The sequence below is a fragment of the Pelecanus crispus genome, chromosome 7 (genome assembly GCF_030463565.1).
Source record: "Pelecanus crispus isolate bPelCri1 chromosome 7, bPelCri1.pri, whole genome shotgun sequence".
Classification (NCBI taxonomy): Eukaryota; Metazoa; Chordata; class Aves; order Pelecaniformes; family Pelecanidae; genus Pelecanus; species Pelecanus crispus.
Window position 1 is genome coordinate 51,568,316 of NC_134649.1, and position 26,468 is coordinate 51,594,783.

A 26,468-nucleotide genomic window follows, 5' to 3' on the forward strand; every position below is an offset into this window, starting at 1 on the left:
AGACAAACTCCTTCCACCACCGTGCCAGAACAAAATGCTGGAACAAGGGCAGCCAGGGAAGGCTGGTCCACCCTGCCATTTTATCTGCTGCATCTAAACTTTCCTGTCTGACAGTATACACAGGCAGCTCTGGGTAATCACCCCCCCCACCCTCAGGGCTCGGTGCCAAAAGTCCCAAGGACTACCTGGCACCTCCTGGGCCCAACGCTTTGGACACATCGTGCCTCAGTTCGCTCCTGGACACTCAGATCGCTTTTGCCCCTCAGGCTGCGTGGCTCAGAGCCTGGGCAAGACAGCGATATAGATAAGGGAAAGGAGCCAGCTGGCTGAAATTTAATCCACAACAGACTGAGATGGAACTGGTAGATTAGCAAAACTGATGATAGCAACGTTCTCCTTTGCCTCTGTAGCTGAGGCCTTCACACTCAGCATTTCTAAACTGATTTTTATGATCTGCATAGTTAATGAACAGCTTTTACTCTTACGTAGAGACAGATGCATCTTTTTTCCTTAGTCTCCTTTCGCTGGGCTGTCGTAACTCTTTTTTTCCTAGTATTACCTTCCTACAGCAATTCATTCCTGTGTAATAGATTAATTGGTGAATTCTTCTCTCTCTATGCAGGAACATAAAACACTTTAACCAGTCAAAATAATCTCTCATCATGCTAACGCTTCCAAAACTGCCTATAATATATAGTACTTCTGAAGCCACAGACAAAAGCAGTAATGTGAAAGATTTGGACATACCAAACTTCTGAAGAGATACTCTAAACAGCATACTGCTATCAGAATTCCTAGAGGCAATGGCATTAATTATATACAGAAGTGTAAGTATACATAAATGTGTAATATATAGACAAACAATTACATCTGATTATTTAGCAAATATTGAAAAGTAAAAGCAGTGGAGTAACAGAAAGCTTTCTATATGCAAACTGGTATAAAATGTGGTTATAAAGAACAAACAGTATGTTGTGTAAATTAAAGGGAAGGAAGGGTGGAAAAAAACCCCAGGAAATATATTTATGCTATGTGTACAGACACTCCAGTGTCATTTATCAACATACTATCCACACATGAGACTTCCATAATTTTAATGTATTTCCACCCAGGGTATTGTCTTTATGGTTTTAAAACTTCAGGAAGCCTTGTCCTCCTGAAGAAATCCTCCTGAGAAAAATTTTCCCCCTGACCCCCTCCCCCTTTTTTTTTTTTTTTAAAAATAAGTTGGAGAGGTTTGTTGCAATCATCTGCTTAGTTTACTGTTGAAATGGTAAATTTTTAGTAGCAGCACTTCTACGTTAAACAAAGATGATGCAATTAAGGTTTACGCAAGAGGGTTTACGCTCTTCTCCTAGTTTACACAAGGCCAAAATGCTTGCAGTAGAGTTTAGGGCCTTATTAAGAGCTTTGCCAACAAGTCTAGCCAAAAGGAGCGTAGAAGCCAGCATGTGCTGTGTAATCAACCCTAGCAGAGACAAAGGCAGGGACCCCGACTGCAGCACTGCCTTCACTTAACGGGAGGCTCCACTCCGTGCTACCGGTTCGGAATTACCCCGCTGTACGTCTGCAGTTCTGGGAACATGTCCCCACACGGGCAAGGCTTGTAACCAAATGAATGGCACATTCCACAGACAACGGGATTACAAGAGAAACCACTGCCAGCTAATGCTTCACAGTCACATTGCTCTTATGTGAATGGATCCACGCAGCGTGAAGTGCAGCCACCTCTGCGGTGAAATGCCTCCGTTGTTCTATTCAGAGCAGCGCCCCTACACAGTTAGGCCAAAAACTCAATTTGCTCCTCTTGTGATAGAGACACAAGTGGAACTTGGGTAAGGAGAATGTAAAAAAAAAACCCAAACCTTGACCTTGTCAGCGGCATGAACGTTTCTGGCTGGCTGCAGAAAACACGTGACTTTTAATTACAAGGAGCAGTCAAGACAATCTCACCCAGCAACCATTTAGCAATTTGAGATTTTAAAAATTCTAAACCCAGAAAGACTTCAGTCAGATTGAGAAAACACAACGAAGTGGCCAAGTGCTGCTTCTGTATATGGAGTTGGCACATTCAGCTCCTTTCAGAGGGCTGACGAGGCTCTGTGCAAATCAGCCTCGTGCAGCACAGGGCCATGCCGCACACTGACTCTTCCCGACGGCAACACAATGCCCAACAGTGTCCTGCACACGTCAGCACCTCTGTCTTTGTGTGCACTGCCAGATTTTTTTTCTTAAAGAAAAGCTTTGGTTACAATTTTTATCAGTTAAAGAAACCCACTCGGGCATCCAAACCATTTGTCAATCATAATACTATTTCCTGAAAAGAAGAGCAATCTCCCCGACTCACCGGTTTGATCAAGTACGATGCAGTGCCAGGAGCAACCCCCCTTTCACCAACAGTTTTGTCACTGGCTCTCCCAGGGCCAGTCCACTGCGCTCTGCAGCCTAGAGCCAGCCAAAGCAAGGCGCTCGCACTGCCCAGGTGGGAAGAGCTGTCCACACCTGGAACAGCCGCCGGTCCTTCCTCCACACTCCTCTTCGCTGTACTGCTTCTCCAGAGCACGACTTCTCTTCCTCCCGCCGAGGACGTTCAGCAGAACCACCCGTCATCCTTACACGCCCAATTTAAAACGCATGCACTTACGAGATGGGGGCCCGCAGCACGCGTGATGCTCTGCGCGCAGCCGACCCTTCCCGGTCCGGGGGGCTCGTGAGGGGCCAGCGGCACACGTCCCCCACAGCAGCCGATGCTGCCCTGTTTATCATGGCTAAACCGTTTCAGAGGGGACGTTACTACGGTCTTGGAGATAAGTCTAAAAACTTAATTCAGCAGTGCTGGAAATTCACTGATGCCTTCCATGAAAACAGCAGCTTACCATATACAATTCTTATTTCTACACAGTCCCTCTCCCGAACCCCAAGCCTGTTCTCCAAACAAGAAAAACTATTTATTTTGTTACCACATTCAGGATGGAGAAAATTCAGACTTCAGTAAAAGCCACCAAATTTTATTTTCAAATTTAAAATTAACTTGACCTAATGAACTAGTGTGTCTGCCTGATATCCTTTCATGAGAACACAAAACACAGTTAGAATTTATTTTTAGTATGAAATATCTTGTAACCACTTTTCTTTTTGAAAATGCTCAGTAGGAATTTAATTTTTTGGTTTAATATCCCTCTCGTTGAGATCTGCTACAGCATTTTACTTATACATCAAGTTCACAGTTTTTATCAGGGTGGGTTTTTTTACATTTTTTTTTAGCATTATATAAGGTTAGCAGAAATGTATGTATATGAAAGTCAAATCAACACTTTATAAATTTAAATGAATAGGCAGATGTCTTACTGATAACCTCTTACAGAAGGACCTGTTGGAGTAACCAACAGTAGAGAAATCTTACTGCAGAAAGTTTGGAAGGTAAGAATTTCATGCATTCAAGCATACACATTCTCAGGATCAACCCTTTCAGGTTTATTTTATATGTATTTCAAAATACAGTACAATATTTTAAAGATACCTATACATTCTAAATTTATTACTATCAGCCTACAGTTTTCTACATACAACAGGGTATAAATTGCTTTCGGAAAACAAAATCAGATTCAAGTGTTTAAATATTTTTCTTCTGGGCTATTTAAATTAAACTACTTTCATAATCACTTGTATTTTCCAGAAAACATTTGATTTCGTTGTTAAGATAATTCTCTCTCGACCGTCACGCGGACAATAAGCAGTACCTCCCAAGGCCAACTCAGTAGCTCCAACCACTCCAGAGCACGTGAACTGCTTCTGTGTCCATTTTCAGAAAACTCGCAGCTCCCTCTGTTGACTAAAGCGTGGCTGCCATGAAAACACGCCGCAGGGAAAGCGACGGCTCCGTACGCACAGGTCTGGTTGGGTTTGGCTTTCCGGCCGCCACCGCTGCGTGAGCGGTGGGGATGGGGGACAGCCGTCCCGCACGGAGGGGAAAAGGCACCGCGCCTGCATCTCCCCAAACCACCTCAAGCGCCTTTTCCTCTCAGAGCCCTTCACGTTTAAGGATCACCAAAACACTCTCGCATATAAAAGATGTCATCCCCATCTAAGAAAATCTCAAACAGCAACGCAGAAATAACCAAGTTCACAACTAAAGTTAATGATTGAGCAGAAAACAGAAATCTACTTCCCTTAGCCCAGCACCTTGGCTTTCAGGCCGACAGGGCGGCTGTGCCACTGGCATGTCTGCTCCACCCGACGCACCAAACACCGCTAATTCAGGCTTCCTCGTCCGCTTTTTAGGCTGTCTGTCTTTGGGTAAGACTCATCTGTCCTGCGCACATTCAATGCTAGCAGGAAGTGGGACGTGTACATAGCACTGCTTAGATACTTTTTTTTTTTTTTGAAACTGGAAGTAAAAATTACTTCAAGTTAGAAGAAAGTTTTACCAGGGACCATATTTCCGTTCCTGGCTGGCACCAGTTTGCTGCCCAAGTATGGCAACTCTCCACTTCTCATCAGTAAAGTCACAGCCTTCCCATCTTTGTAAAATATTTGAACATACCCCAGTAAAATCTCCTTCCTTCCTGCACACCACAGGACTAAGAGATTAGATTAGCTCTTTTATTGAGGATCTCTGGCTGCAAACTGCACAAGGCATACAAAGACGAACAGCGATTACTTGCTATGAGCGCCCTGGCAGAAATGTTACGATACCACTGACACCTCTCCACTACAACGCCCACTTTTTCATTTGAAAAATAGCAAATGGAGGTATAAGGGCTACTGCAAGGGAAATGCTAAAGTTTTATTATTTTAACATTAATTTCCACCTAAATAACATTTAGAATTACCACAGAACAGCAGTTTCAGGAAGCTTCAGAAAGCACTCATGACAATTTGCAAAAATGATTATAAATAAGATACATACATATTGCAGTCAATCCTACAATTAGAAATTACTTAGAATGTTTTTGAGTTGCCACGGAGTTTGATATTAGCACAGTAACTATCATATTCTATATACAGTGTCGCCACAGTAAACAACAGGCAAACAAAGCATTCTCTTTAACTTTGGTGACATCACCAGAGTTAAAGATAATGTGGATGAAGCTGGTTTGGCACATTTCCTAATTGCTCAAATCACCATTTTACTGAAATAACTCCCATCCTAAGGGAGATCTGGGGATAGTCTTGGATGGCATTCTAATCTGGAAGATACGAACCTGTCAAAAATACTGGTTGCACAGCTCCAGTAGCTCTGCTACCAGTTATAGCATATCCGTGTCTCCATAGCTTGCTTTATTACGACTCTGAACGATGTCAGCAAAAGATGTATGGCTGAGCTTTAACAGCACTGCCTATGGAAGTTTGAATTTTCAGCTTTGTAATTGAGTAACCAAGTAACCAGCCGTTTGTGGAGAAAGAGGTAACCGCAAATAGCATATGCTCTCAGCTAAAAACCACAGTATTGTATTACAGAGAACGTGAAGACGCATGATGCCTATTAAGTCATTCCATCTACTTTCTAGCCCATGCGGATTGTTCACCTACATTATATTTTCTATTGTCTTGGTCCATTTCATGTTGTGGTGTCAGAAAATATCCTCTTAATTCCGCATCTGCTGGTGTCTACTGATGCTCTCTTAATCATGATGAATGATTCCTCCCATTCTACAGCATTTACTATTATTCACTAATACATAATACTGCAGCAAAAGCTTCGGAAAGCGTCAGGCAATTATATCAAACAGTACCTCCCTACTCTGGAAGACAAAATAGCTTAGGCAGGAAAAGGCGTTCACCACGCTGCATCTAACCAGTGAAACCTACGGGCTTGCAAAGGGGCTTCGATCTACAACACTGCGTTCTTGAGCCTTGCTGTCATTTTAGTCCCTACCAGCAAAACAACTGTTATCTGTAGAGTAAAAACCAGTAACCTGAGATAAGATTAGGTATTCAGAGTAGGGACACAATCCTCAAATGACCAAATCGCACACTTGCACAAGAAAATATTAGCAAGCTTATTATGGAAAGTTAATGTGTTTCACTTACTGTCTGTCAGTCACAAGGACCTGTTCTGACTCAAAAACCCCCAAACTATACTAAAATATGTATATTTATCCAAATGTATCATTACAGTGCCACTAAATTTCCAGATGTATAGACCTCCTTTGCAGAGGGCACTTCTTTTCCTTAGTTTTGTGCCCTGACCTGTCAAGAGCAAGGAGCTTCCCCGACACCTGCAGATGCAGGCTTCCAGAGCACTGGGGGAAGGAAAGTGACCTGACCCAAGGGGGTCTGCGGGCCTTTAGAAAAAGAACTGTGCAAAAGAATCAGACCTACAATTCTCAGCTGAAAAAAATTATCTTTCTGAAATCAGACACAGAGAAAAGTACTGCAAGTTGAAAATGAGAGAAAAGAAAAACAATTGGATTGGAAAACTTGCGAGTTAGAGGCATGCACAGCAGAAAAGTCACAAAAAACAGGTTTGAAAGGAATCTTTAAAACTCTCAGATGGTCTACTGTTCTCCTCCATGGAACTGAATTCTGGAAGAAAAAAAAAAAAATAATGAAGAAAACTAGCAAGAGCTGCCACTTTCCAAAATTAGAGACAACAGTCATAGATAACACTGATATGCTTGTAGATGGATAAATGTATTAACAGATTTCTAGAATTTTTGGTTCCTCTGAGATGAAGTTTAAATTATATGATAACCCCAGGAGTAATACATTGTCTGGGACTCGATTAAGTTATGCATTGCAGCAACAGTAAATATTATATAAAGTCTTACTAACCATTATTTTCTTCCTTAACATAAACAGCATTCAGATAATTAACAGTTAAACAAAAAAATAGTCTTAGAGCTCCCACAGTCACTGTGTAGCCCTATAACACAGTATTGCCATCACTAGTAACATGCTGCAGGCTTCATGCTGAGTTTGCAATGCCTCAGGACCGAGGCTTGCACTGTCAGAACTTTCCTGATCAGCTGGCAGCTTTGTTTCATTCGGTTTAGCTGCAACAGCTATTTCCCCAACTGACCAGGTGTCTACAGCTAATCTGCTTCAGTTGTGTTTATCATCGTGAGGTACAACCATTGTTTCATACAGATAGCAGTAGCAAGCAGCTTTCCTACGCGGAACGAGATACTTATGGCTGCACAGTACCGATGCAGCGCCATGAAACACAGGCCTGTATCACAACAGGGGAGGCCGTGACGAGTGGAGACGTAGGGGCGCAGGCACGAGTCGGTAAGAGATGGGGCACAGACTTGACACTGGAAACCTCACTGCTACAAACAACCTGCCGATGGTCAGTTAAAGAAATGTAGACGTGGAGCTGCAGAAAGCTGTTTTAGAGGGGGGAGAAGAAACGGGGATGACACAAAGAAACAGTATGCAATATACAGAAAAGGCACCATGTGTAGTACATTTGAATACACATGGAGCTGCAGACTAATGAAGAAAGAGAAAGTCTAAATGTTTGTTTGCAAACACATAAAAAAACACCCCAAGTACATCCTAGGGTGAGGAAGAAGAAACAATCAGCCTGAACACCGAATTCCTACCAGTGAAGGACTCCAGATGTTGACAACCTGCTGCAACACCTGCGCACCTCCACCCTGATCAGAATGAAATCACCAACTGCAGGATACAGAGATGCAGTGGAAGGGGGAGCACAACCCAAGGAAAGGGGTTATAAACTAAGAAGTGTGCGTATAATGATTTTAACAGGTTTTTGGGTTTTTTTTTATTTTTACATTTTTCTGTAAGAGTTAGACCTTGACTAATGATGAGTAGACCCTTAAGATTTCAATTATACTAACATTAAATTCTTGGCTTTCCTTATGTACAATTTGTGTCCTCTTTGTCCATAACCGAGACTTTGAGCCTAATGCCACTCTTGTGCTTCACAAAGGTTACTGTTACCAGCCAGGGAAAAGCAGCGCCTGGTACAGCATGGTCTTTCAGAGCAATTAAGCAAGTGAAGATTAATTTCTGAGCTTGTGAAGCAATCCTCGGCCTACTCCTGACCTATCTCAATCTGCAGTTAAGCCATTACAGTGACCTGCCAGTATCTTATCTTGTTGCAAGATGCAAACAATGCAACCCTATCCCCATAGAAAGCATCAACGTTGGCTTGTGCTTTTCTGCTCGCTGCCACCAGGGCTGGAGCTGCATCAGTCACTTACGTGCAGCACACAGCGGTGCATTCACATTTGCTGGAAGCCCAGATCTGTAGCTCCAGGTGTTTGCAGCACCAGTTTTAAGAAAGAGAATAAATTACTGTTGTCCTGCTCCTCATACACCAATCCATCTAGGTTCTTGTCCGCCTCGCTGTCAGAATACAGGTAACTCCTACTTTACCCTCCCCAACGAGTAAAAGCTTTCCCCTTACAGTAACTCTGCAAGATTAGTGCTGTTTTAAACATGACTCAGCTGCAGGTACTGGAAGTAAAATCATATATATTATTTCCAGAAGGGCTTGTGACTAACCTGATCTATTTATCTGACAAATATTATTTTCAATAAAAACAGTCCTTTATGGCCAAAGCTACAAAATGTTTTACTCAGGATCAGTTATGAAAAAATTTCAGAAATGTTTACCACCTACAAAAGTTGAATGGGAGAGCAAACACTACAGTATGACGTTAAGAAGACTGCTTGTTCTTTTGGGAAATGGGTTAAAGCCTAAGTGATCTTTTATAGATCTAAAGACATATTGTTTATAGCCGCAGTAGACTTTCCACACAGTTTTAATGTTATAAAAAAAATCCATCTTTTGTCTTTTCACAGGTGGCTGTCCCAGGTGTGTTGCATGGTGTTTAGGACAAAAGAATTTGTGAAAAATGTTTCTGGTAAGTAAATTACTGCTTTAAAAAACTATTTACAGTTGGAGGGAAACTGTTCATTCTTCCACAGCTCTTGCTACATATACTGAAAGGGTGGCACAGTTGAATATGCTACCTTGTTTATGTTAATACGTAGTTTGTAGACCACTGTGCCTACTTGAAAAGAGTCATTAGATGTAACTAAGAAAAGCAAGCGTACCGTTAGCAGGTTTTTGATACTCATGGGGTCAACATCATCACTAGAAAATATTGAGGAGTCTGCAAATAAAAGACTGGAAACTGTTATTCCAAAGTGTATGTAATCATTTTTTTAAAGTGTGGACAGTAACAGAATACAGATTTAAGCTGTTAACCAAAATCCAAAGATATTTGAAGTATTTATGAAAACCGATCATCAAAACTAGAAAGAGGATGAGGACACAGGAAGTCCCATCAGGACGCAGCAGAAGTGAAGTGAGTGGTGCCTTAGAAAGCTGCCCTACGGGGATCTTGCTGCAGGACAGCAAATCCTTTTCCCTATCATTCCTGTAACCCTGAGGCAAGCAAATGGCAACCTGGAAATGTTTGGGCCCGTGGAGACAAAAAGCTGCAAATCCACTAAACAATTTGATACTAAATTAATTCAAGTTGGTCTGCCTTCTTAGTGACACCAGAAGATGTCAGCCAAGGGCTTCCACCAAGTATTCAAAAAAAATTCACTGTACAGAATCCTGAATGAATAAACTGACCTCACCTCATGATTCTATGATTTTCCTGCCAGCAGGGAAGGGAGCAGGACATCATTGAGAAATCCCCATCTCTACGAAAGCAAACATCAGCCTTCAGGTAACCATCACCAGAACTAACTGCAGAGGCACAGGTTGCAACGCAATGCGGTGGTTGGGCATTGTCATTACCTTGACGGCACTGATAAAAGTTCATGTGGACACAATTTCTCACCAAAGTACCGCTGCTTTTGTATCTCTGGAACCTGACTGTTTTTCTGTTTGTCCATGTCTCCACATGAAACTCATTACCCCACAAAAAGCTCTGAAAGTACAGTAAACCAAAATGAGACGCATGCCGGCTCAATCATTTTCAAACCACCACAATCCTGATTTCTCAGCTCAGCGAGCTGCCTCTACAAGAAAGGATTTATGCAAAAATATTTAAATTTAGACTGCTTGAAATACAAGACCAAGTGAAGTATCTTAGTAAGACTTTAATTATTACTTTATTTTCCATACTATGACAATCTCATTTCTTAGTTTTTATACAAAGCCTGACAACATGCAACAGGATTATTACACATGCAAATGTATGTAAATGAGGTGTTAGAAAAAATTCAATCTGTGGTTTTGGGATAACATTTCGCCCTTCTATTCCAACAACAAATTGAGAGGAGAGGGAATGGAACAATACCGTGAACTAAAAGTATTTTGTGTGCAGATGATGATTAAGAATTTACTCTCCCTTACACCACAAAGTATTCAATGTCCTTAATTCCCACTGGGAGCAGAGGATCTCAGCACCGCACAGTACCAGGCTCATCTAATACTCATTATTGTGGAGGACCATACAAACATGAGTTAACACTTAACAACATCAACCTATTTACAAGCAAAGTTAAAACAGTACCACAGTTCTCCACATTTACACAAAGGGACCATCCCACGCCCTGATAAACTCTGACAGCTGCCCCAGACTTAACCCTGTTCTTCACATAAACTAGTGCTGTAAAGACACAGATGAGGTTTTCCTGTGCTTTTGGTTTACATGGTAAGAGAACCTCTTCTAAACTACACCAACAGACTAAGCAGGTAGCTCCAATGCCTTTGTGAGCAGCAGTGACAATGCAATGAACACTTCAGTCTGACCCGATTACCCCGGGAACTCGCTACCTCACCGAGTCCTGACCTTGTCCGAGGGGCTTTGCAGAGCGGACAAGAAATAAAGACTCTTGACTCCAAAACTTTGCAGCATCCACACATAAAACATGGGGAGGGGAAAAAAAAAAATCCAACCCAACCAAACAAAAAACGCCTCTTGGGCTAACAATACCATATTCTGAGGAGATTAACCTCCTAAGCTTCCTGGCAGTGTGTTTAGTGTGGGGGATGTAATGGGGTTTATAAGCATGAAAAGGAGAGTGTAGGTGTATCTGATCAGGAGACAGCTGACAGACCCTGTCACATGAAATAAGCAGGACGGAGAAAGAGGAAGCTCCTGGAAAAGGGAGAATGAAGCCTAATGAGAAATCTGTGGCACAGAAACTCTGGATCAGGAGTGAATGACAGACATTGACTGTAGGCATTTTTAAAAATGCAATATAAATGACAAAATCGTGCCCAGCAAGTGAAGAAAGAAGAGTCAGGCTCATATAGTTGGAACAAAGACACCAGGGCGAAGAAAAAAAAAAAAAACAAAGAAAAAGAAAAAATGGTGATAGGATAGGAGCGTGGTAGTAGATGAGGGCTTTCAGAAATTCAAAGAAGGACAGAACAGAGATGAGACCAGAGGTATCAGTACCGTATCTGTTCAGCCTCTCTTCCTGGTAAGAGCTTGCACGCAGCACTGGTGCACGTCAGGCAGGCATGAGAAACTGCTTCCCCACAAAGGGACTCTGAAGAGCAGGCTGGAGAACGCAGGTTCCAAGATCTGCTCCACGTCTTTCCTGGCCTGAGCAGTCCTGGCCTTTCACAGCGGCCCCTTGCCAGTGTGGCCTGAGTTTCTAAGTATACCAGGAAATTTAATGACAAATTTTCTTTTTCACTTCTGCCACTTACCTCATCAACATGGCCATGCTGATAAAGATAAGGGTTCTTTCCTTTGTCCAAACTGTATCTCAGATACAGAACCTAGCGTTAAACAGCAAGTGCAACAGTTTCCAGCAGGACCAACTGAGCAAGCAAATAAATCGCAAACATTAATTAAGCTCAGAACAGCATTTAAGTAGGCAGAGTCGAGCAGAAACTTAAATCACCGTGCAGCCTCGCCTCACACAGAAGGATGAAGCTCAGGGCTTGACCCCGCAAAAACCGGAAGATACGGAAATAGTCTGGATGAGTTTAACAGGTCTTAAGCTTCAGCAGTGAACTCTAGACAGAAGCACAAGGGCTCCTGCTCATCCATGCTTCACAAAAACATTTGCAACAGGTAAAGTTCCTGCCGTTCCAATAAGCAGCACTGACAATTTCATAGCAGCCCAGAAAGGCTTTTAGAAGCCTCTAATAAAATGTAACAACTGAATGCTAATTTCTCAGCAATCTGAGTCTGCTGAATTCCTACATCTATACGTAACAAAATCTTCTGCAGTCACAGGCAAATTTTAGTCTTAATAACTACAGATGCTGTGCAGCATTATGTAGTAGCTACAGGATGCTGTCTTACTAACAGGACGCATTGCCACTAATTTCAATGTACCATAGTGCAACAACAAAATCATTAAAAGAGAACAAAGTGTCCATTACCTTTTCTAAATGACAGAAATCTGAACACTGGGAGGAAAATAAAGAAAGAAGGGAAAGCAGAGCAGGAGTTTCTGCTACAAGAGCAGCACCAAGCACAGCCGTAGAGATGAACGCCTGGGCAACGGGGGAGGAGGGAGGCACTAGAAGCAGCCTTGCACAGTTTGCCACCGAATATCGGAGGGGGGCAGAAGAGCTCCATAATAGACGGCAGGCACCTACTGCAGACAAAAATAGGCTACGTCATGACAGTGGTAGGTGCCAGCAGATCAAATGATGACGGAAGACATGAATCAGAAAAATGAGAACTATATTGCTTGACTACAATTCCTATGTTATGCATTTTTGTCATTTTTAAATGACAGCTTTTCCATTATATACGTTGTTTCTTTGTCCTTGTAGCTTGTATAGCCCGTATATTCACAACAGATGGATCAACGCTGTAGATCAGTGATATTTTTCTAATTATAGTAGGATTTATGAAATTCTTAAAGAATTTCAAAGGACATACTCCCTGCTGAGGCAAGGTGAGTCAGCATTTCTTCACTGTCATCAAACACCAAAATCAAGGAATTGAAATTGGTAGTGCTTCATTAAAAACGCCAACAAACTCGTTTAAAAGATAAAAATCACAAAGAGCTGAAGGAGACAAATAGGCAGAGTCTTGAGAAAGCGACTATGAAAGAAACAACAACAACAAAAACTCAAGTGAAGGTTTGCTGTATACACAATCCATAGAGACTTGAGTAGAACCCAGGGGTCCAGAGGACTCTCAACCCTGATCACTGGATGTTATCTGTCAGATATTTTAAATAAATTATTTCTATTTCTTAAGCTTCATTAAGTAATTCTCAATGAGATTAAATAAATTAGGAAAATTTAGGGTTAAAGTAACTCTGTGTGAAAAAACTTCAGCTGTCTTCTAACTTAGAGACAGTGTTTAAAGTTTGAGTTCACACTTAACTTCATCTCTGTTGCATTTAAGTTTGCTCTAATAATTTCAGATTTTACCTGGCTCTTTACTGACTCCATCATTTGAACTGTGTTGTAACTAATTTTGCAATACAAACTGTTGAACGAAGAGTTATAGTTTTAGCAATTTAGCAATTAATTTAGTCAAAAATTATGACATTGTGGCAGACTGAATGCTAAACTGGCTTCTCAAATGCCAAAAACACTGATGTCTTTTATAAGGTTGATTTAACAAATGGCTGCATCAGGCTTTCCTGATTTCACTGTATCATAAACCAAGAAGCTCTGCTAGTACTCATATCAGTGATTTAAAATTTACGTGTAGTTGACTTCTAAATGCATTAGGTCTTTTATACTGTAAAGTCAGTAAAGGATGTCATATGTTATTTAAAGCTGCATAATCATCTGCACTTAACCTGTGAGTTGTCTACCATTAATTCGTAACTTCAAGTGGAATCAACACACTTTAGACCTCATACCTACAGACACCTGCCATAGCTAAGATAGTATCTTGCACTTATTCCAATCTGAGACATACTACGTTAATACTGCAACACACATGGTGCTTTTCACAGAATATCGAACAGACAACATTCTGTCCTTCTTTGTAAAAAAAACCCAGCATTAATATTTTCCAATGTTTACTGTGTGTTTTCTATGCAAGTTAAGTCAAGGGTAGCTCACATGACTATTACAGTTCCCAAAATTATGCAGATTTCATAATGATACTGCAGAAATCTTAAGTCTAACTCTTTTTAGGGGGGAATAGAAATCCCCACTTTTTGAAGTGTAGGATTGCACTGAGCTCCTGAATAACTCTCCCAATTCTTGCGCCACATTGTGCTGTTGTACAGCTGTTACCAGCTCTTGGGAGAGAAAATGGGGTACATCACCTGCACTTGGGCAAAATTACCCAGGAAAAGAAAGAATCCAACTCTCCCACCAAACTCTTTTCCCTCTCCTATAAACTACCTGCTAAAAGACAAAAGGCAGTAACAGATAACAGGCAGGCACAACATAATTTCTTTACCAGTGATTGAGACTAGCATCCCCCCCTAATTTTAGGTCTCGTTCTCCATAGCAGTTGAGATCTGGGCAAGCTGTGGGTGGTGCCCTCTCGAAGAATAATTTCCAAGGGACAAGCACATTCATGGTCACTTGTGAACCAAACACTTTCTTGAAAAGTGTTTTTGAGTTCTTGGCAAATAATGGAGTTACTGTTACCCAAAAATTAGTGGCCCTCTCTGAAAGCATTCAAGTTTTGTCCAAAAATATCTGCATATACGACAATATCTAAACACATCAAGAGACCCTGCCCACAGACTGAGACGAGGGCCAGACATCCTCTGCCAAAACATCTCTGGGAGTTAGGACATCACAGTCCCAACAGCCGAACTGGCAGATTTTCCCTTTCCTTATCCACATCAGTGCAAAGCCAGCCAAGGTACTTCAGATGACCTTCAGCAGCAGGTAGTGCTCACGTAGCTGCCTTCCCATGGCAGCAGATGAAGAACTTCACTAGTGAGTGAGTGGACTCCCTCTTCGCCCAGGCAAGGTGAGCACACCAGGTCCAAGGCTGGCAGCTGGGTTCAGCCAAGCGTCCCGATCACCACAGGGGTCCGTAGCGATGAAGCAGGTCCAGGGTTAATCTGGGAAGTCAGTCCATAGGTCTGGGTTCAGATCAACTGAGAGCGCAAGAGCGTCAGCTTAAAAGCAGCTCCCAAGGAGCAGGCCCTTGCTGAGACTACACCTAACCTTCTTCACAACAGCTCTTACCAGCCCCGACTCTGAACGCAGACAGATAAACTTCTAGAAGCCGGGGAGCGCGCTCAGGGCCCCGATACGCACGCACGTATCCTTCAGTGCAACCAGCCCATCTAGGACGGTCATTTTGGCCGTGACCAACTCACTAGACATTCTGTCTATCACAAATCCGTTCAAATTAAAGTATTTATTTCCACTTCTTTCTAGTTCTTGGCCTTGCACCAAAACCCAATAAAACCATGTGCCAATGAAATTTGTAAAATAATGGAAGAATTTTTTTTTTTTTTTTTTTTAAACTGCTAACCCCAGAGATGCTGCAAATAACTCTGTATAGCAAACTGGATTCCAAATTCTTTCAAATGTCTTCCAGGCTTTCATGGCTAGTCACCTGATACTAATTAGTCAAGATACTGTACTAATCTGTACTCAGCAGATGATCTCCCTTTCGCTAGTTAGAGATAACATGTTGAATTACCTTGGGGACTATGTCAGTTTTGCTCAAAGTCTTTTGAGCCAAAAGGCTTCCTGCTTTCTACAGACTTTGGGTGAATTATTCAAGTGCTTCCATTTTCTTATCAGAGAGCCCAGCACAAAGAAGTAGGATTTAGGAAATGTGGAGGAAAAGAAAGAAGGGAGAAATGTTTTATAGCAGTGAATTACTTCAGCTCAAAGATACGTAGCGTGCAGAGACTCTGGAAATGGACATCCATGGAAAGCAAAACTGAGCAACAGCAAAGCTCCACGCTGTGACTAGATTCCAACAATCGTGGCTTTAATTCAGCACTTTTCAAAGCACAGAAATGAGAGATGCTGTGCTTGACTACACGGTCTCACTGCCTGGGATAGGAACGACAGGTGCAGCTACATGCTGCCACCATGTTTTTTCCAAGCACATTGATCAGATCATTACAGCCAGTCAAAGTATGAACCAATTTTCTCCCTTTCTTGCTTGTTTTTATATTTTACACACTAGAGAAAGTCACTGTTTGGAATCCACAGCACTTTTTGTTTTCCCTTACCCTCTTGGCTATTTAGAGCATGTTTGTATCACCATCCTTAGGCAGGAAACAGATGTTCCTTCAGACACTAATCAACTTTGGTCACAGCTGAAGCTGGTTAGAGATACATTTACAATTTATGCACACACCCATCTTCCATGAAGATATGAGAAAGTTTCAGGCAGGACTGGGGTGAGGAAAGACTATATTTGAGACTACTTAATCCCATAGTCTTTTTCACAAAAGAAAAAAAAAAATTACATCACATGAAGTACAAATGCAGAATGCTCAATAAGGCGAGCAACAGATCATTTAATTGCATCTTGAATTTAATGCTGTTAAACAACAGGCCATATTTATCTCGTAATTTTACATGTGTAAATAAGTGCACAGCCAGAATCAGTACTGCCTCAGCTTGCGTGCACACTCAAGCATATCAAATCTCTGAAGTAAACTGTACCTTACACAACTCAAGGCTTTTGCCTTTCACTTACTTAGAAAAGGCTGATTAGTCTGAGCCCACTTAAGACTATGCACAATCAAGAAAGTTCCTGTTTTGTCCTATCTCTGGGCAGAATGTTATATTTAACTAAAGCCAATGATCAAGCATAAACACTCAAACACTGAAATTACAATAATGCTAAAGCAACAGCAGGAACACACATATTCCTTTCAAAAACTTGACTAAACTAAGAACAAACTTGAGAGCTGCTTTAGCTATGTTTTTTACTTCGTTCTGGTTTTTAAACCAATTTTTTGTGCTCTCATTTTAAGTCTTTGTTCACCAAATAAAACACGCAAGTGCACATTGAAACTAACAGCAGTCAAAAGAATGGGTAAACTTTACACATAGCTACAGAATACTTCTTTAAGAAAATATAAGTGTTCATTGCAAGAAGATTGGTATCAGAGTTTAAGTTTTAGAGTTGCCATGATACCTAAATTTGTTTTGTTATATGGTCCTCTGGCTTCTTCATCAACATGAACTATTTTAAATAAAAATACCTGTAATAAAAAATTCCTTTATTCAGCTGGAAATTCACTAAACTCTACAGAGCAATAACTGGTCAGAGGACTCTGGATGGTTTAGCCCCCAAAGAAGGCCTTTCCTCACATGCATTTCATTTTCCTCTTTCAGACTCCAGTCCCTTCTCTCAAACACAGAGGGGAGAAAGCCTGAACAGCCAGCCCCTTTTCTTCAAGTCACAGGGCATACCAGCCGAGACGCTGACATGACACACAGCAACGAGAAGCGCTCTCACATCCACCTCCAAGATGACTACTTGGTTAAGTAGCAGAAGAGCCACCGTTCATAGAAAACACTTGTCAACAGGAAGAACAGCTAGTTTCTGCTTCTCAGTAATCAAAGGCCATATCTACCAAAAACTGACTCCTAAATTTGTTCTTACACATAGCAGATGTTGTAGCAGAATGCAGTTACTATCAGATTCATAGTTCTCATTTTTCCAGTCACTCCTGCCAAGCGATCCAATTCATCCAGGCCAGTGGTTTCCAAACTTTGATTGCGCACCCCTACCAGTAAAAGATTTTTGAGCATGGACTGCCGATACATGTGTATTTATTTATAAACTATATACATGTATTACTGAACTAATACATTATGTACATTATAAAACATACACAAAAATAGAAAAGGAAAAGAGAGATGAAACAAACATTATTTCAAAAAATTATTTTACTTATTAATGGTAGAAAAAAATATTTTCTTCCCACACTCCAATGGATTGTCTTGCGCACACCCCACTTTGGAGACCACCGATCTAGGCAACGGTGGTGACATTTCATCACACCAGCTGACATAGCTGGAAGAAAGGACATCTCACTCCAGGTCTTTTCCCGTATTCCTTACCTAATATGCTTAGGCCTGTTCAGTCTCCCTGCTCATACACGAAGTAAAGGAACTACAGTTTTAAACCAACAAATCAGAGCTTGCTTCATAAACTTAAGTTGCTGGATTTGGGTACAAACTCGGAAAACTATCAACTTCCCCCAAAACTCTCCTGAAAGAAAGATCATGAGTTCACTCACAATGAAAAGAGAGCCAGTAAAGCAAAGAAACCTGAAGCTATTAAGAGGCCTCTTCTTGAGGCCTCTTGATGGCTCAGTTGGCATGGTTCAATTGCAAAGTTAACCCATCCTAGCAGAGCGTGCACTTTTCCTAACTACATTATTACTATTTCTATTCTTTTAAAGAAACAAAAATCTCAGATACAGCTCCAGGCAGACTCCTTCAATGCTTCTCCCAAGAGAAAACTTTACTGACTGCCTTAGAATGATGCTGTAATTTTTGCTAATACTTTGTAATTACCATCTATAAATGCAAGATATGCCAATTTCCAGATGACTATCAGGGAAATACATTGAAAGTATATTATATCACCAAGTACTCTGAAAAGGTTTTCACTTGGAGTATTTCAAAGTAGGCTTCAAGAGGAAGAAAAAAATGTACAACAAGGGAACAATCTTGCTGCAGAGGCAAGGTGAGGCAACCTCCAGATGACTGAGGAGATCTTATTTGGCCCCAATCTATCATCATCTAGCCAACATCAAAGAAACTGTAGTATATGAGAACAAACTTTCACAACAAAAAATCTACATAAGCTTCAGGACCATGCTATCTCAACAGCATCAAACACTAGCAGGATTCTCTTGGTCTGAGAGTCATGGTCAGACTCTATTTAATTAAGAGCATACAAACCAGAAATCAGTTTCACAATGCTTGCTATCTTTATCAAAGGGTTTGTCCTCCAATGAACAAACCTGCAAAGAATTTTAGGAAAATATAGGTTATAGCTCAAGTTAAATCAGAAATCTAGTTTTAAAAAAAAAAAAAAAAAAAAAAAAGAGTGCTTCAACTAAATTGATCCAGGAAAGAAGACAGATGGTAAGACAAACACTACTTCTTGGTATCATCAATAAGCCGATATGCATAGCTTTGCAAAAACATGCCACAGAACAGAGACTGTCATTTCAGTGAATGCTTTTTCCACACAGGCTAGGCAAACTAAAAGAGACAGCAGTGATCCCACAGAAGCAGAGTAGCCAGGCCGATCTAAATGAGATTCAGTCAGCCTGGCATTGCAGTTCAATCGCAGGCTGCAGCCAGTGTTCCCAGAGCCTCTCAACAGCCGAAAAGATCAACAGCGCCATTCACTCAAACTGGAATTCCTCACTTTTATAAAATACACAATAAAACAAGAGGGGAAGAAAAAAGCCATCTACGTAAATGCAAGGTTTTGTTGCAGGAGCTAAGTAACAGCTGCTAAGGAGGATTACTCTGGCTGCTGCTCTTCCCATCACTCCTTGTTTTGACTGTGGTGTGCCATCCAACCAACCAAATGTGTTTCAAAAGCAGCTCTCATTTCACTGATCAAATACATATAAAATAAGCCACCTGCCATGTGAGAAAATGACTAATGCTCCCATCTTCTAAGCTCTTTGCTTCACCACTGAACACTTTTGAACACAGTAGCATTAGTGTTTGCTCAAAGAAACTTGCTTTTAAAAAACAAGATTCAAAAGGCTTAAGAAAACATACAAGGAGATGACAAAGACCAAAGGTAAATGCGAGTAACTTACTGCTGCTGCTGTGGCCTCCTCTCCACCTACATAGATAGAAGAAGCAATCTCCATCACGGACAAGTTTGTGGGAGCATCTGTAGTAGATGACGATCTGGGCCGACCTGACTGAATATCTTGGGCAGACCTCCTGTTGATCTGCGGGCTTCCTTTCGGGGCGTCTGCCTTGCCCCGCCTGCTGTGCAGGCTCGTGCCTCTCTTCATTTTAGGTGGCACTCTGATCTGCTGAAGCACCCGGTTCAGAGCTGTGGGGTGGGTGGAGACACCATCAATTTCAGCACAGACGCTTTGGCTTTCCAGATCCATTTCAGGCTCCAGATCAGCCTGAGCTTGCTGAACATCATGTGGAGAGACTGACGACCTCCTGCGCTGATGCTGGAAAAGGTGCTTCAAGCCTTGACCAATCACATTAATGTTCTCCAAAGCATTATGGGTTATTTTGGATAATTTTTGCTCTGATTCATGTTGTTTTTTGGTCTCTTGATCTTGGGATTTGCCTCCAGGATCAGGGTCATCACACAACTGTTCAGTGCCAGAGGGCTCCATTGATGACACCCAACAGGTTTATTGGACTATTCATACATAAAGAAGTCCCCTGTCTTTAAAAGGCTTGTGTTTGTTTTAAAAATGCCAAGATTGTCAGCCAATTAGGTGTGCAATTGCTTCAAGAGTGACTACACATGCAGCTGTGCCACGGTGATCTCATGCTTATCTAATGTTAAACAAAAGAGTCATTATTATACATCCATGCAGAAAGTAGTGGGTTAAAAAAATCCAATGCGCAAAACATGCCATTAACAAAACAAAATGCATCAGTTTTCCAAGCATCCCTCCATGTGGTATTAGTTGCATCTAGGCTGTACGCAGAAGCCAAAGCTTGTATGAGACAAGTCATTCATTGCCTAGGGGAAAAAGCCCAGCACGAAGGGCACAGGAAAGCAAGAAAGGTAAAAAAGCTGTTCAAAAGGGGGAGAAGCAAGGAGAAACCAGTTTTTATTAAGAACAAGCCCATAATAACATTGAACAGAACATGAGGTTAAACCTCTGAAGAGCATGTTAGTCTCTTTGGCAGAATTAATTTTGTTCCTTGACAAAGATCTGATACTTTGTGCTTCAAATGTAATGTCTGCTCTGCCCATCTGATTTTCCTATAGAATACCTAACTTCACAGTATTTAATATATGCAAGAAAACAGAGCATTTCCAAATCAGTTACGCATTTCCAAATAGTAAAAAATGGCTTATTACTGCCAACATCCGCTGATGGCACAGGAAACTAGATGTGAAAATCTGTCTTCAAGCAAGAACAGGCAAGTGAAATAGTTTCAATTGGCATAGTCTTGTCCATAGTTCTCAGAGAAAACAAAAATGCCTTTTAAAGGTAGATTAAGCAACCAATGTGAAAGGGAGCAGCACCATGTATGTGTAGCTCAGTCTCTAGCAGAGAGGAAACACACAGCTCTTCTCCAAGAGATCTCAACCTTACCTATCAGCTGGGCTCAGGCAGGAGGTGCTTATATGACATTGCAGCTGAGCACTTCTATAGCAACGCACTATTGGAGAAGTACAGCAAAGGAATGAGGAAGGAAGAAAGGACACAGTATCGGAAAGTTTCACATCAGCACCATGAGATCACATGCTCGGAAGCTGATCATTGTTTTCTTGCAGGAGAAAGCTTTGATTAGGTTTCTATAAATAAAGAAACCAGATCACAGAGGTCTACCTCAATCTTGGCAGAAAGCAGCCTGTGCTTTGAAAAAAATGTTTTATTTGAAATGCAACATATGTTTGGGATTTGAAAGCATTCATTTTTATCTTAAAACAGCTGCAGAAACATAATGCACTGAGGTTACAATTAGAGCGCTCTCAATTTTGTGCATCTGAAACCTGACACAATGGGTTAAACAGATATTCCAAAATGCCTTCCAAATTGGCATCCAAAAATATCAGAAGAGCTGCCTCACACTCTCTCTTTTTCAAATGTCGTTGCTATCAGCTGGAGGCAAAATGAAATTCAGTACTTACAGAAAGCAAAACACTGGAAGCATACAGGATTTTATCTCAGTACTCTGAACATGTTATAAGCATTGACTCTAAATATATTGGCAAGTTTAATCAATAACACATTAAATGCAAAGTAATAAACTACATCCCAGGAAAATATATTTACCCATATTCACGCAGAAATTGTGTGGCAGATTCAAAAAAAGTGTGCAACCCACCTTGTATTTTTACATACATAATACTTTCTTAAATGACTTCAAGTGCCTTTATGACTAGTATTATGCTTTGACTTTTGAGCTTGCTCTTTCTTAATATTTCTTTTTTCTCATGTAACAGGTTTTCCAGAAAGTTGAATTGCAGGTCTCCACTCAGTTTAAGTTTTTGGGGAAAAAAGGCAAAACTAGATTTCCCTTTTCATCCAACAGACCAAATAGTTTAGTGAACAAACCTCACTGGCTAAAAAGCAAGACTCCCAAAATTATACGGTGTATAAAACACAAACCTGACAGTTGACCCATAGCTGCCTTTTACATTTTAGCTAATTCCCTCAGTATTCATTTTTCAGTCAGGACTCACTGAAGAACTGTAGTTCATATCAAAAGATGCCCAATATACTCTCTAGCAGTATCTTTTTGATCTGCTGTACACTTTCTATCCAGATCACCACTGGTGATACTGCTGATCTTAAAGAACACCACTTCAGTGTAACTAGAGTTCCATGCATTATCTGCTGGAAACCATTAACCTGCTTAAGTTAGCCCTATGTCAATTGACGAACCAACCTGAACCAAATCAGCCTACAGTTAGCTCACAAACAAGTCACTACCACCCCGTGTATTCTGTGACTGATTTCTGAAATTACACTGACTCCTGTCTTTAAGAGGCTCCCATAGGGAGCTCTGCGGTCATCTGTTCATATTTCCATAGGAGTCTGTTGTGAGCCTGGAAAGAGCTTTTCAAATTGTGTATCTGGTATGAAGATCCTTAAAACTATTTATTTGTCCTAGTATCTATTTTTGGGGAAAAAACTACTCATAAATGTGAGGAACTGTGAATCGGCAGAATTAATTAGCACATTTATTTGCATTAGGATTCAACTTCTGTGCTTGTTTTTTTCACCCACTTATAACAACCTTTATACGCTGTTTGAGGGAGGAAATGGAATACTTTATAGCATGAAGTTCAAAAACATACATTTCTTATTTGTAGGAGAACACCATACATCAGAGACAAAATTCACAATTCCATATGCAGTCATACTGAGCAGATGTTACAACATTATTACATCCCGGAACATGCTAATATAGTCCTTCATTTCTGCAATTATTTCACAGCATTACTGGGAAACAAAACAGTTCAAAATGAGAAACTGGCAAAAACAGTATTAGATAACTGTGAATATATAAACTAGTACTTGCCTCCATCACTTGCCCTTTAGCATGGCTGACATACAGCAGTCCCTCCACTGAACAAAACTGCAAAAGAAATTGGGTATGAGATGCAATTCTTGGAAATGGGAGGAAAGACGTACACAAACAACAAAGTGAGCAAGGCTCCAACTTCTAGATATCCCCCCCCCCGCCCCTTTAAATGCAAGTGCCTCTGGAAGCTGAGCTATTTTAAACTCTTCCAAATAGCTGAAGGGATACAAATATAATTGACGGTAAAACTGAATCTTACAGAGTTCATCAGGAAGCTCTTGCGAAGGAATGTTTTCTCTTGGGATTTGTGGCCACCAGCATGCACTGAAGCACAGGCAGATTTCAGGGCCCTGGCCTGCAAGGTCAGACTGCTCCACACAGATTTTATTTTCTCCTCCTATTTAGTCGTTCAAATGTTCTGGGCACAGGTCAAACAGCTTGCTCTTGTGTATCTGGAGTTCACCTAACAGGAGGTGAGAGCTGTGAGCACTCAGACACGAGCACCTTTCAGCTCATCTCGCAAGGAAGCTTCTGTCCCCGTGGCTGAACCACTGCCGTGCTGACAGCAGCCTCTGCCAGCAGGCCAGCAAAGCCAGCCGTCCGCCGCGGCAGTAACCGCTGCACAGCACCCTTCCGTAAGGGCAGGCCGCCTGCGCGCTGAACCCGTCGACGTGGAGACGCCGCAACGGATCCAGCCACGGCCTTCACACGGAACGAGCGTGAAGGATTCGAAGGTTTGAGTCCAACCCAGACAAAGCACACCACGCCTGAGGACACCACCCTGGCTTTGCTCGCCTTTCCTACAGCAGGGAACAGAGTGTTTCACGGGCATTTTGATGATCTGTTCAACATTTCTGCGGCAAGCCCAAGGTAAGGCCAGGTGCTGGCTAGAATACGACAGAGGATGACGAGAGGACAGCTGAGAGCAGATACAATGACTGCATTTCTCTAGCCAGATTCACTTCTTACGCTGAACCACAGCTAAATCACCCAGATTTTCCAAAGGTCATTATTACTCAATCACTTCGTGAAAACAGGGACACAAGCTTCAGAATACATTAGCACTCAGAAGAAGGCTACAAGACTGCACAGCTGGGGCATTTTGACTATGTTATTACACGCCAGATTCCCACCTCCAAGAAGACAGTAGAGATAAAGAAAATGTTAATCAGAACCACTGAAGTGGGATGCTAGAATATGAAGAAAGTGATGACAGCAAATATGAAGAACTTAGGAAAAAAAATGAATGAACGCATTTTTGAAAAAGATCTTGACACAGAAGAAATTACATTTCTACAATAGTTTGAGTGGAGAACTAGGCACAATGTGTGAAGTATTGTTAACACATGAGGTGCCGCTAACATAACTTCATAGCCATTCTACTTGTCTTTTTTCTTTTTTTTTTTTTCAGTTTTAATGTTATTTTTTATTCATAAGAACTTTAAGAGCTTCTGCCAGCGAGGTCTTCATACATATGCCCTACAGCACTACAGGACCCTGCAGGTCAACAGATGCTTTTGACTCAAACTTGCAGCCTTTATACTGCAGAGTCCACTTTCCAGAGCATCCGCACGGGGGCTTTGTGATGCAAGGTCATGAAAACTACTTTATTTTCTCCCTTGTGAATCACAGCCTTCACTGACATACAAATCAAATCCCCCATTTTCTGTCAGAAGCTCGATCTTTTTCTAAACTTCCAAAATACTGCACTGGGCTAATCAAAATTCCCCCACTTCCCTGTACTTATGAAGAGCAGACACAATCTCAGCATCTTTCTCTTTTTTTTTTTTTCCCCATACATAATGGCTCTATTGCAGAGCCATTTACTTAGCAAGAATGCTACACATACATATCAGAGAAAACTTGCAGGGGCAGAAATAAATCAAGTACTGCTGGTGCAGTTTTGCTCTGGACAGCTAGATTGTCTATAGGGAGAAAAAGTTTCTTCCTGCTCTTTCATTTGTCTTCATCAAATACTTCGTAACACGAAAATTTCAAAAAATTTGTCAAGTATCTAAGATCAAGATCAGAAGTCTGAGAAGACTTTGGCCCATTAGTTTTTAGTCAAACTTTATTCAAGTAAATTATTTTCAACAAAAGAAAACAGAAAAGAGTCTGCCTTTTTGCAGGATATTTCAAATAACTATTATTTATGCTGTATTTTAATATCTCGAACCCTTAACGTTCATGTTGAAGTACAACTAGCTAAGGAACCCTCACATTGTTTTATTCCATAAACAGGTCGGTTTCATAGTTAATCATGGAGTTGTACTCCACAGTTAGCTGGGATCTTAGGTAGGAGATGCTTCCCATTCCTCTCATTTGGCAAAAGAGAAACATTTTTCAGTTGCTTCAGGATAAGAATGATTTTTATTAAGAAACAGCCCATCTTCGTTTGAGAAATCCCAGATTATTTTCAGAAACTCATCCCAAAATGGGTTCTGTATCAAGGCAGTTTAGCAAGAAAGACTAGAGGGGCAATAGTCACACACTGGAAGCCCACATATTATGGGAACTAGGAACCCTAGCAAGTGATTTACATCCACAGGAGGATTAAGATATTTTAAAAGCATCATTGTTCAGCATCATTTAAAAGCATCAACAAGCAGCAGAGCAAATAAGGAGAGAAAGCTCCGGGTGTTCAAAGCTAATTCTGTCAGAAAGAGGAACTTGTGAGAAACCGGAATGGGTGTAAAATTCAAGGGGCTGTGGTTTGGAAAACATTCAAAGAGGAACGCAACAGTAATAGAGTAAATAATTTGACCCAAAAAGAACAATTGGATAGTGGCATGACTACCCAATAGCTGGAGAAACAGGTATATTTAGCTATTTTAATAGACAATTTTCAAAAAGTCAGAGTGGAGAACCAGGGCAAGAATGTAAGAAAAAGACATACAAGAAATAATTAAACGCAAAGAACATAGGTAAGATGGCAGGATATAGGGGAAAAAAGACCAGAAAATAATACTATTTTTAATGGAAAGGATACCTGTAGTTTTCAAGACAGAATTATTCTTCCTCCTCCTCCTCCAAACTTCACCCAAGGAAAGATTTCCTGGAATTCTAGTGAAGTCCAAAAGTTAAAACAGGGGCAACATATATATATAAACACACACATCTATATAAAAAAAAATATATAGACATGTGTGTGTATATATATACATTAAAAAAGGCCCCCCCACCTGGCCACAACCCTGACAGTACTCTATGCAAGAACATAAATGGAGTATGGCTGAAAGAGCGAACTGAAAGACAAAACAAGAAAGACTCAGCATATTAAATAGCACAGCTGGGAGATGAGGGGGGAAAAAACCACAGCTTCAAGTATATGCAAAGCAAACCAAATTTCTGTTGAGGTTCTGCATCTAAGATTTTAGAAAAGGGAATAGCCCAAAGCCAGCTACCTTCGATGAAGCAGTAAGGAGTGGCA

At 41.1% G+C, this 26,468-nt stretch overlaps 1 protein-coding gene across 3 annotated transcripts in view; it reads right to left on the bottom strand.

Moving 5' to 3' along the window:
- LOC104033786 (transmembrane and coiled-coil domains protein 1) overlaps window positions 1-26,468 on the bottom strand; it is a 120,644-nt gene that overhangs the window by 73,848 nt on the left and 20,328 nt on the right. Inside the window, exons 3-4 of one of the 3 annotated variants that reach the window (XM_075714659.1) lie at window positions 23,036-23,092; window positions 19,645-20,326 (exon numbers count right to left, since the gene is read on the bottom strand). In XM_075714659.1, the coding sequence (XP_075570774.1) occupies window positions 19,645-20,160 (516 nt within the window). In that variant the 5' untranslated portion in view covers window positions 20,161-20,326; window positions 23,036-23,092. Of the gene's footprint in view, window positions 1-19,614; window positions 20,327-23,035; window positions 23,093-26,468 lie in introns of all 3 variants that reach the window. The other 2 variants (XM_075714658.1, XM_075714657.1) reach the window with 2 other exon arrangements.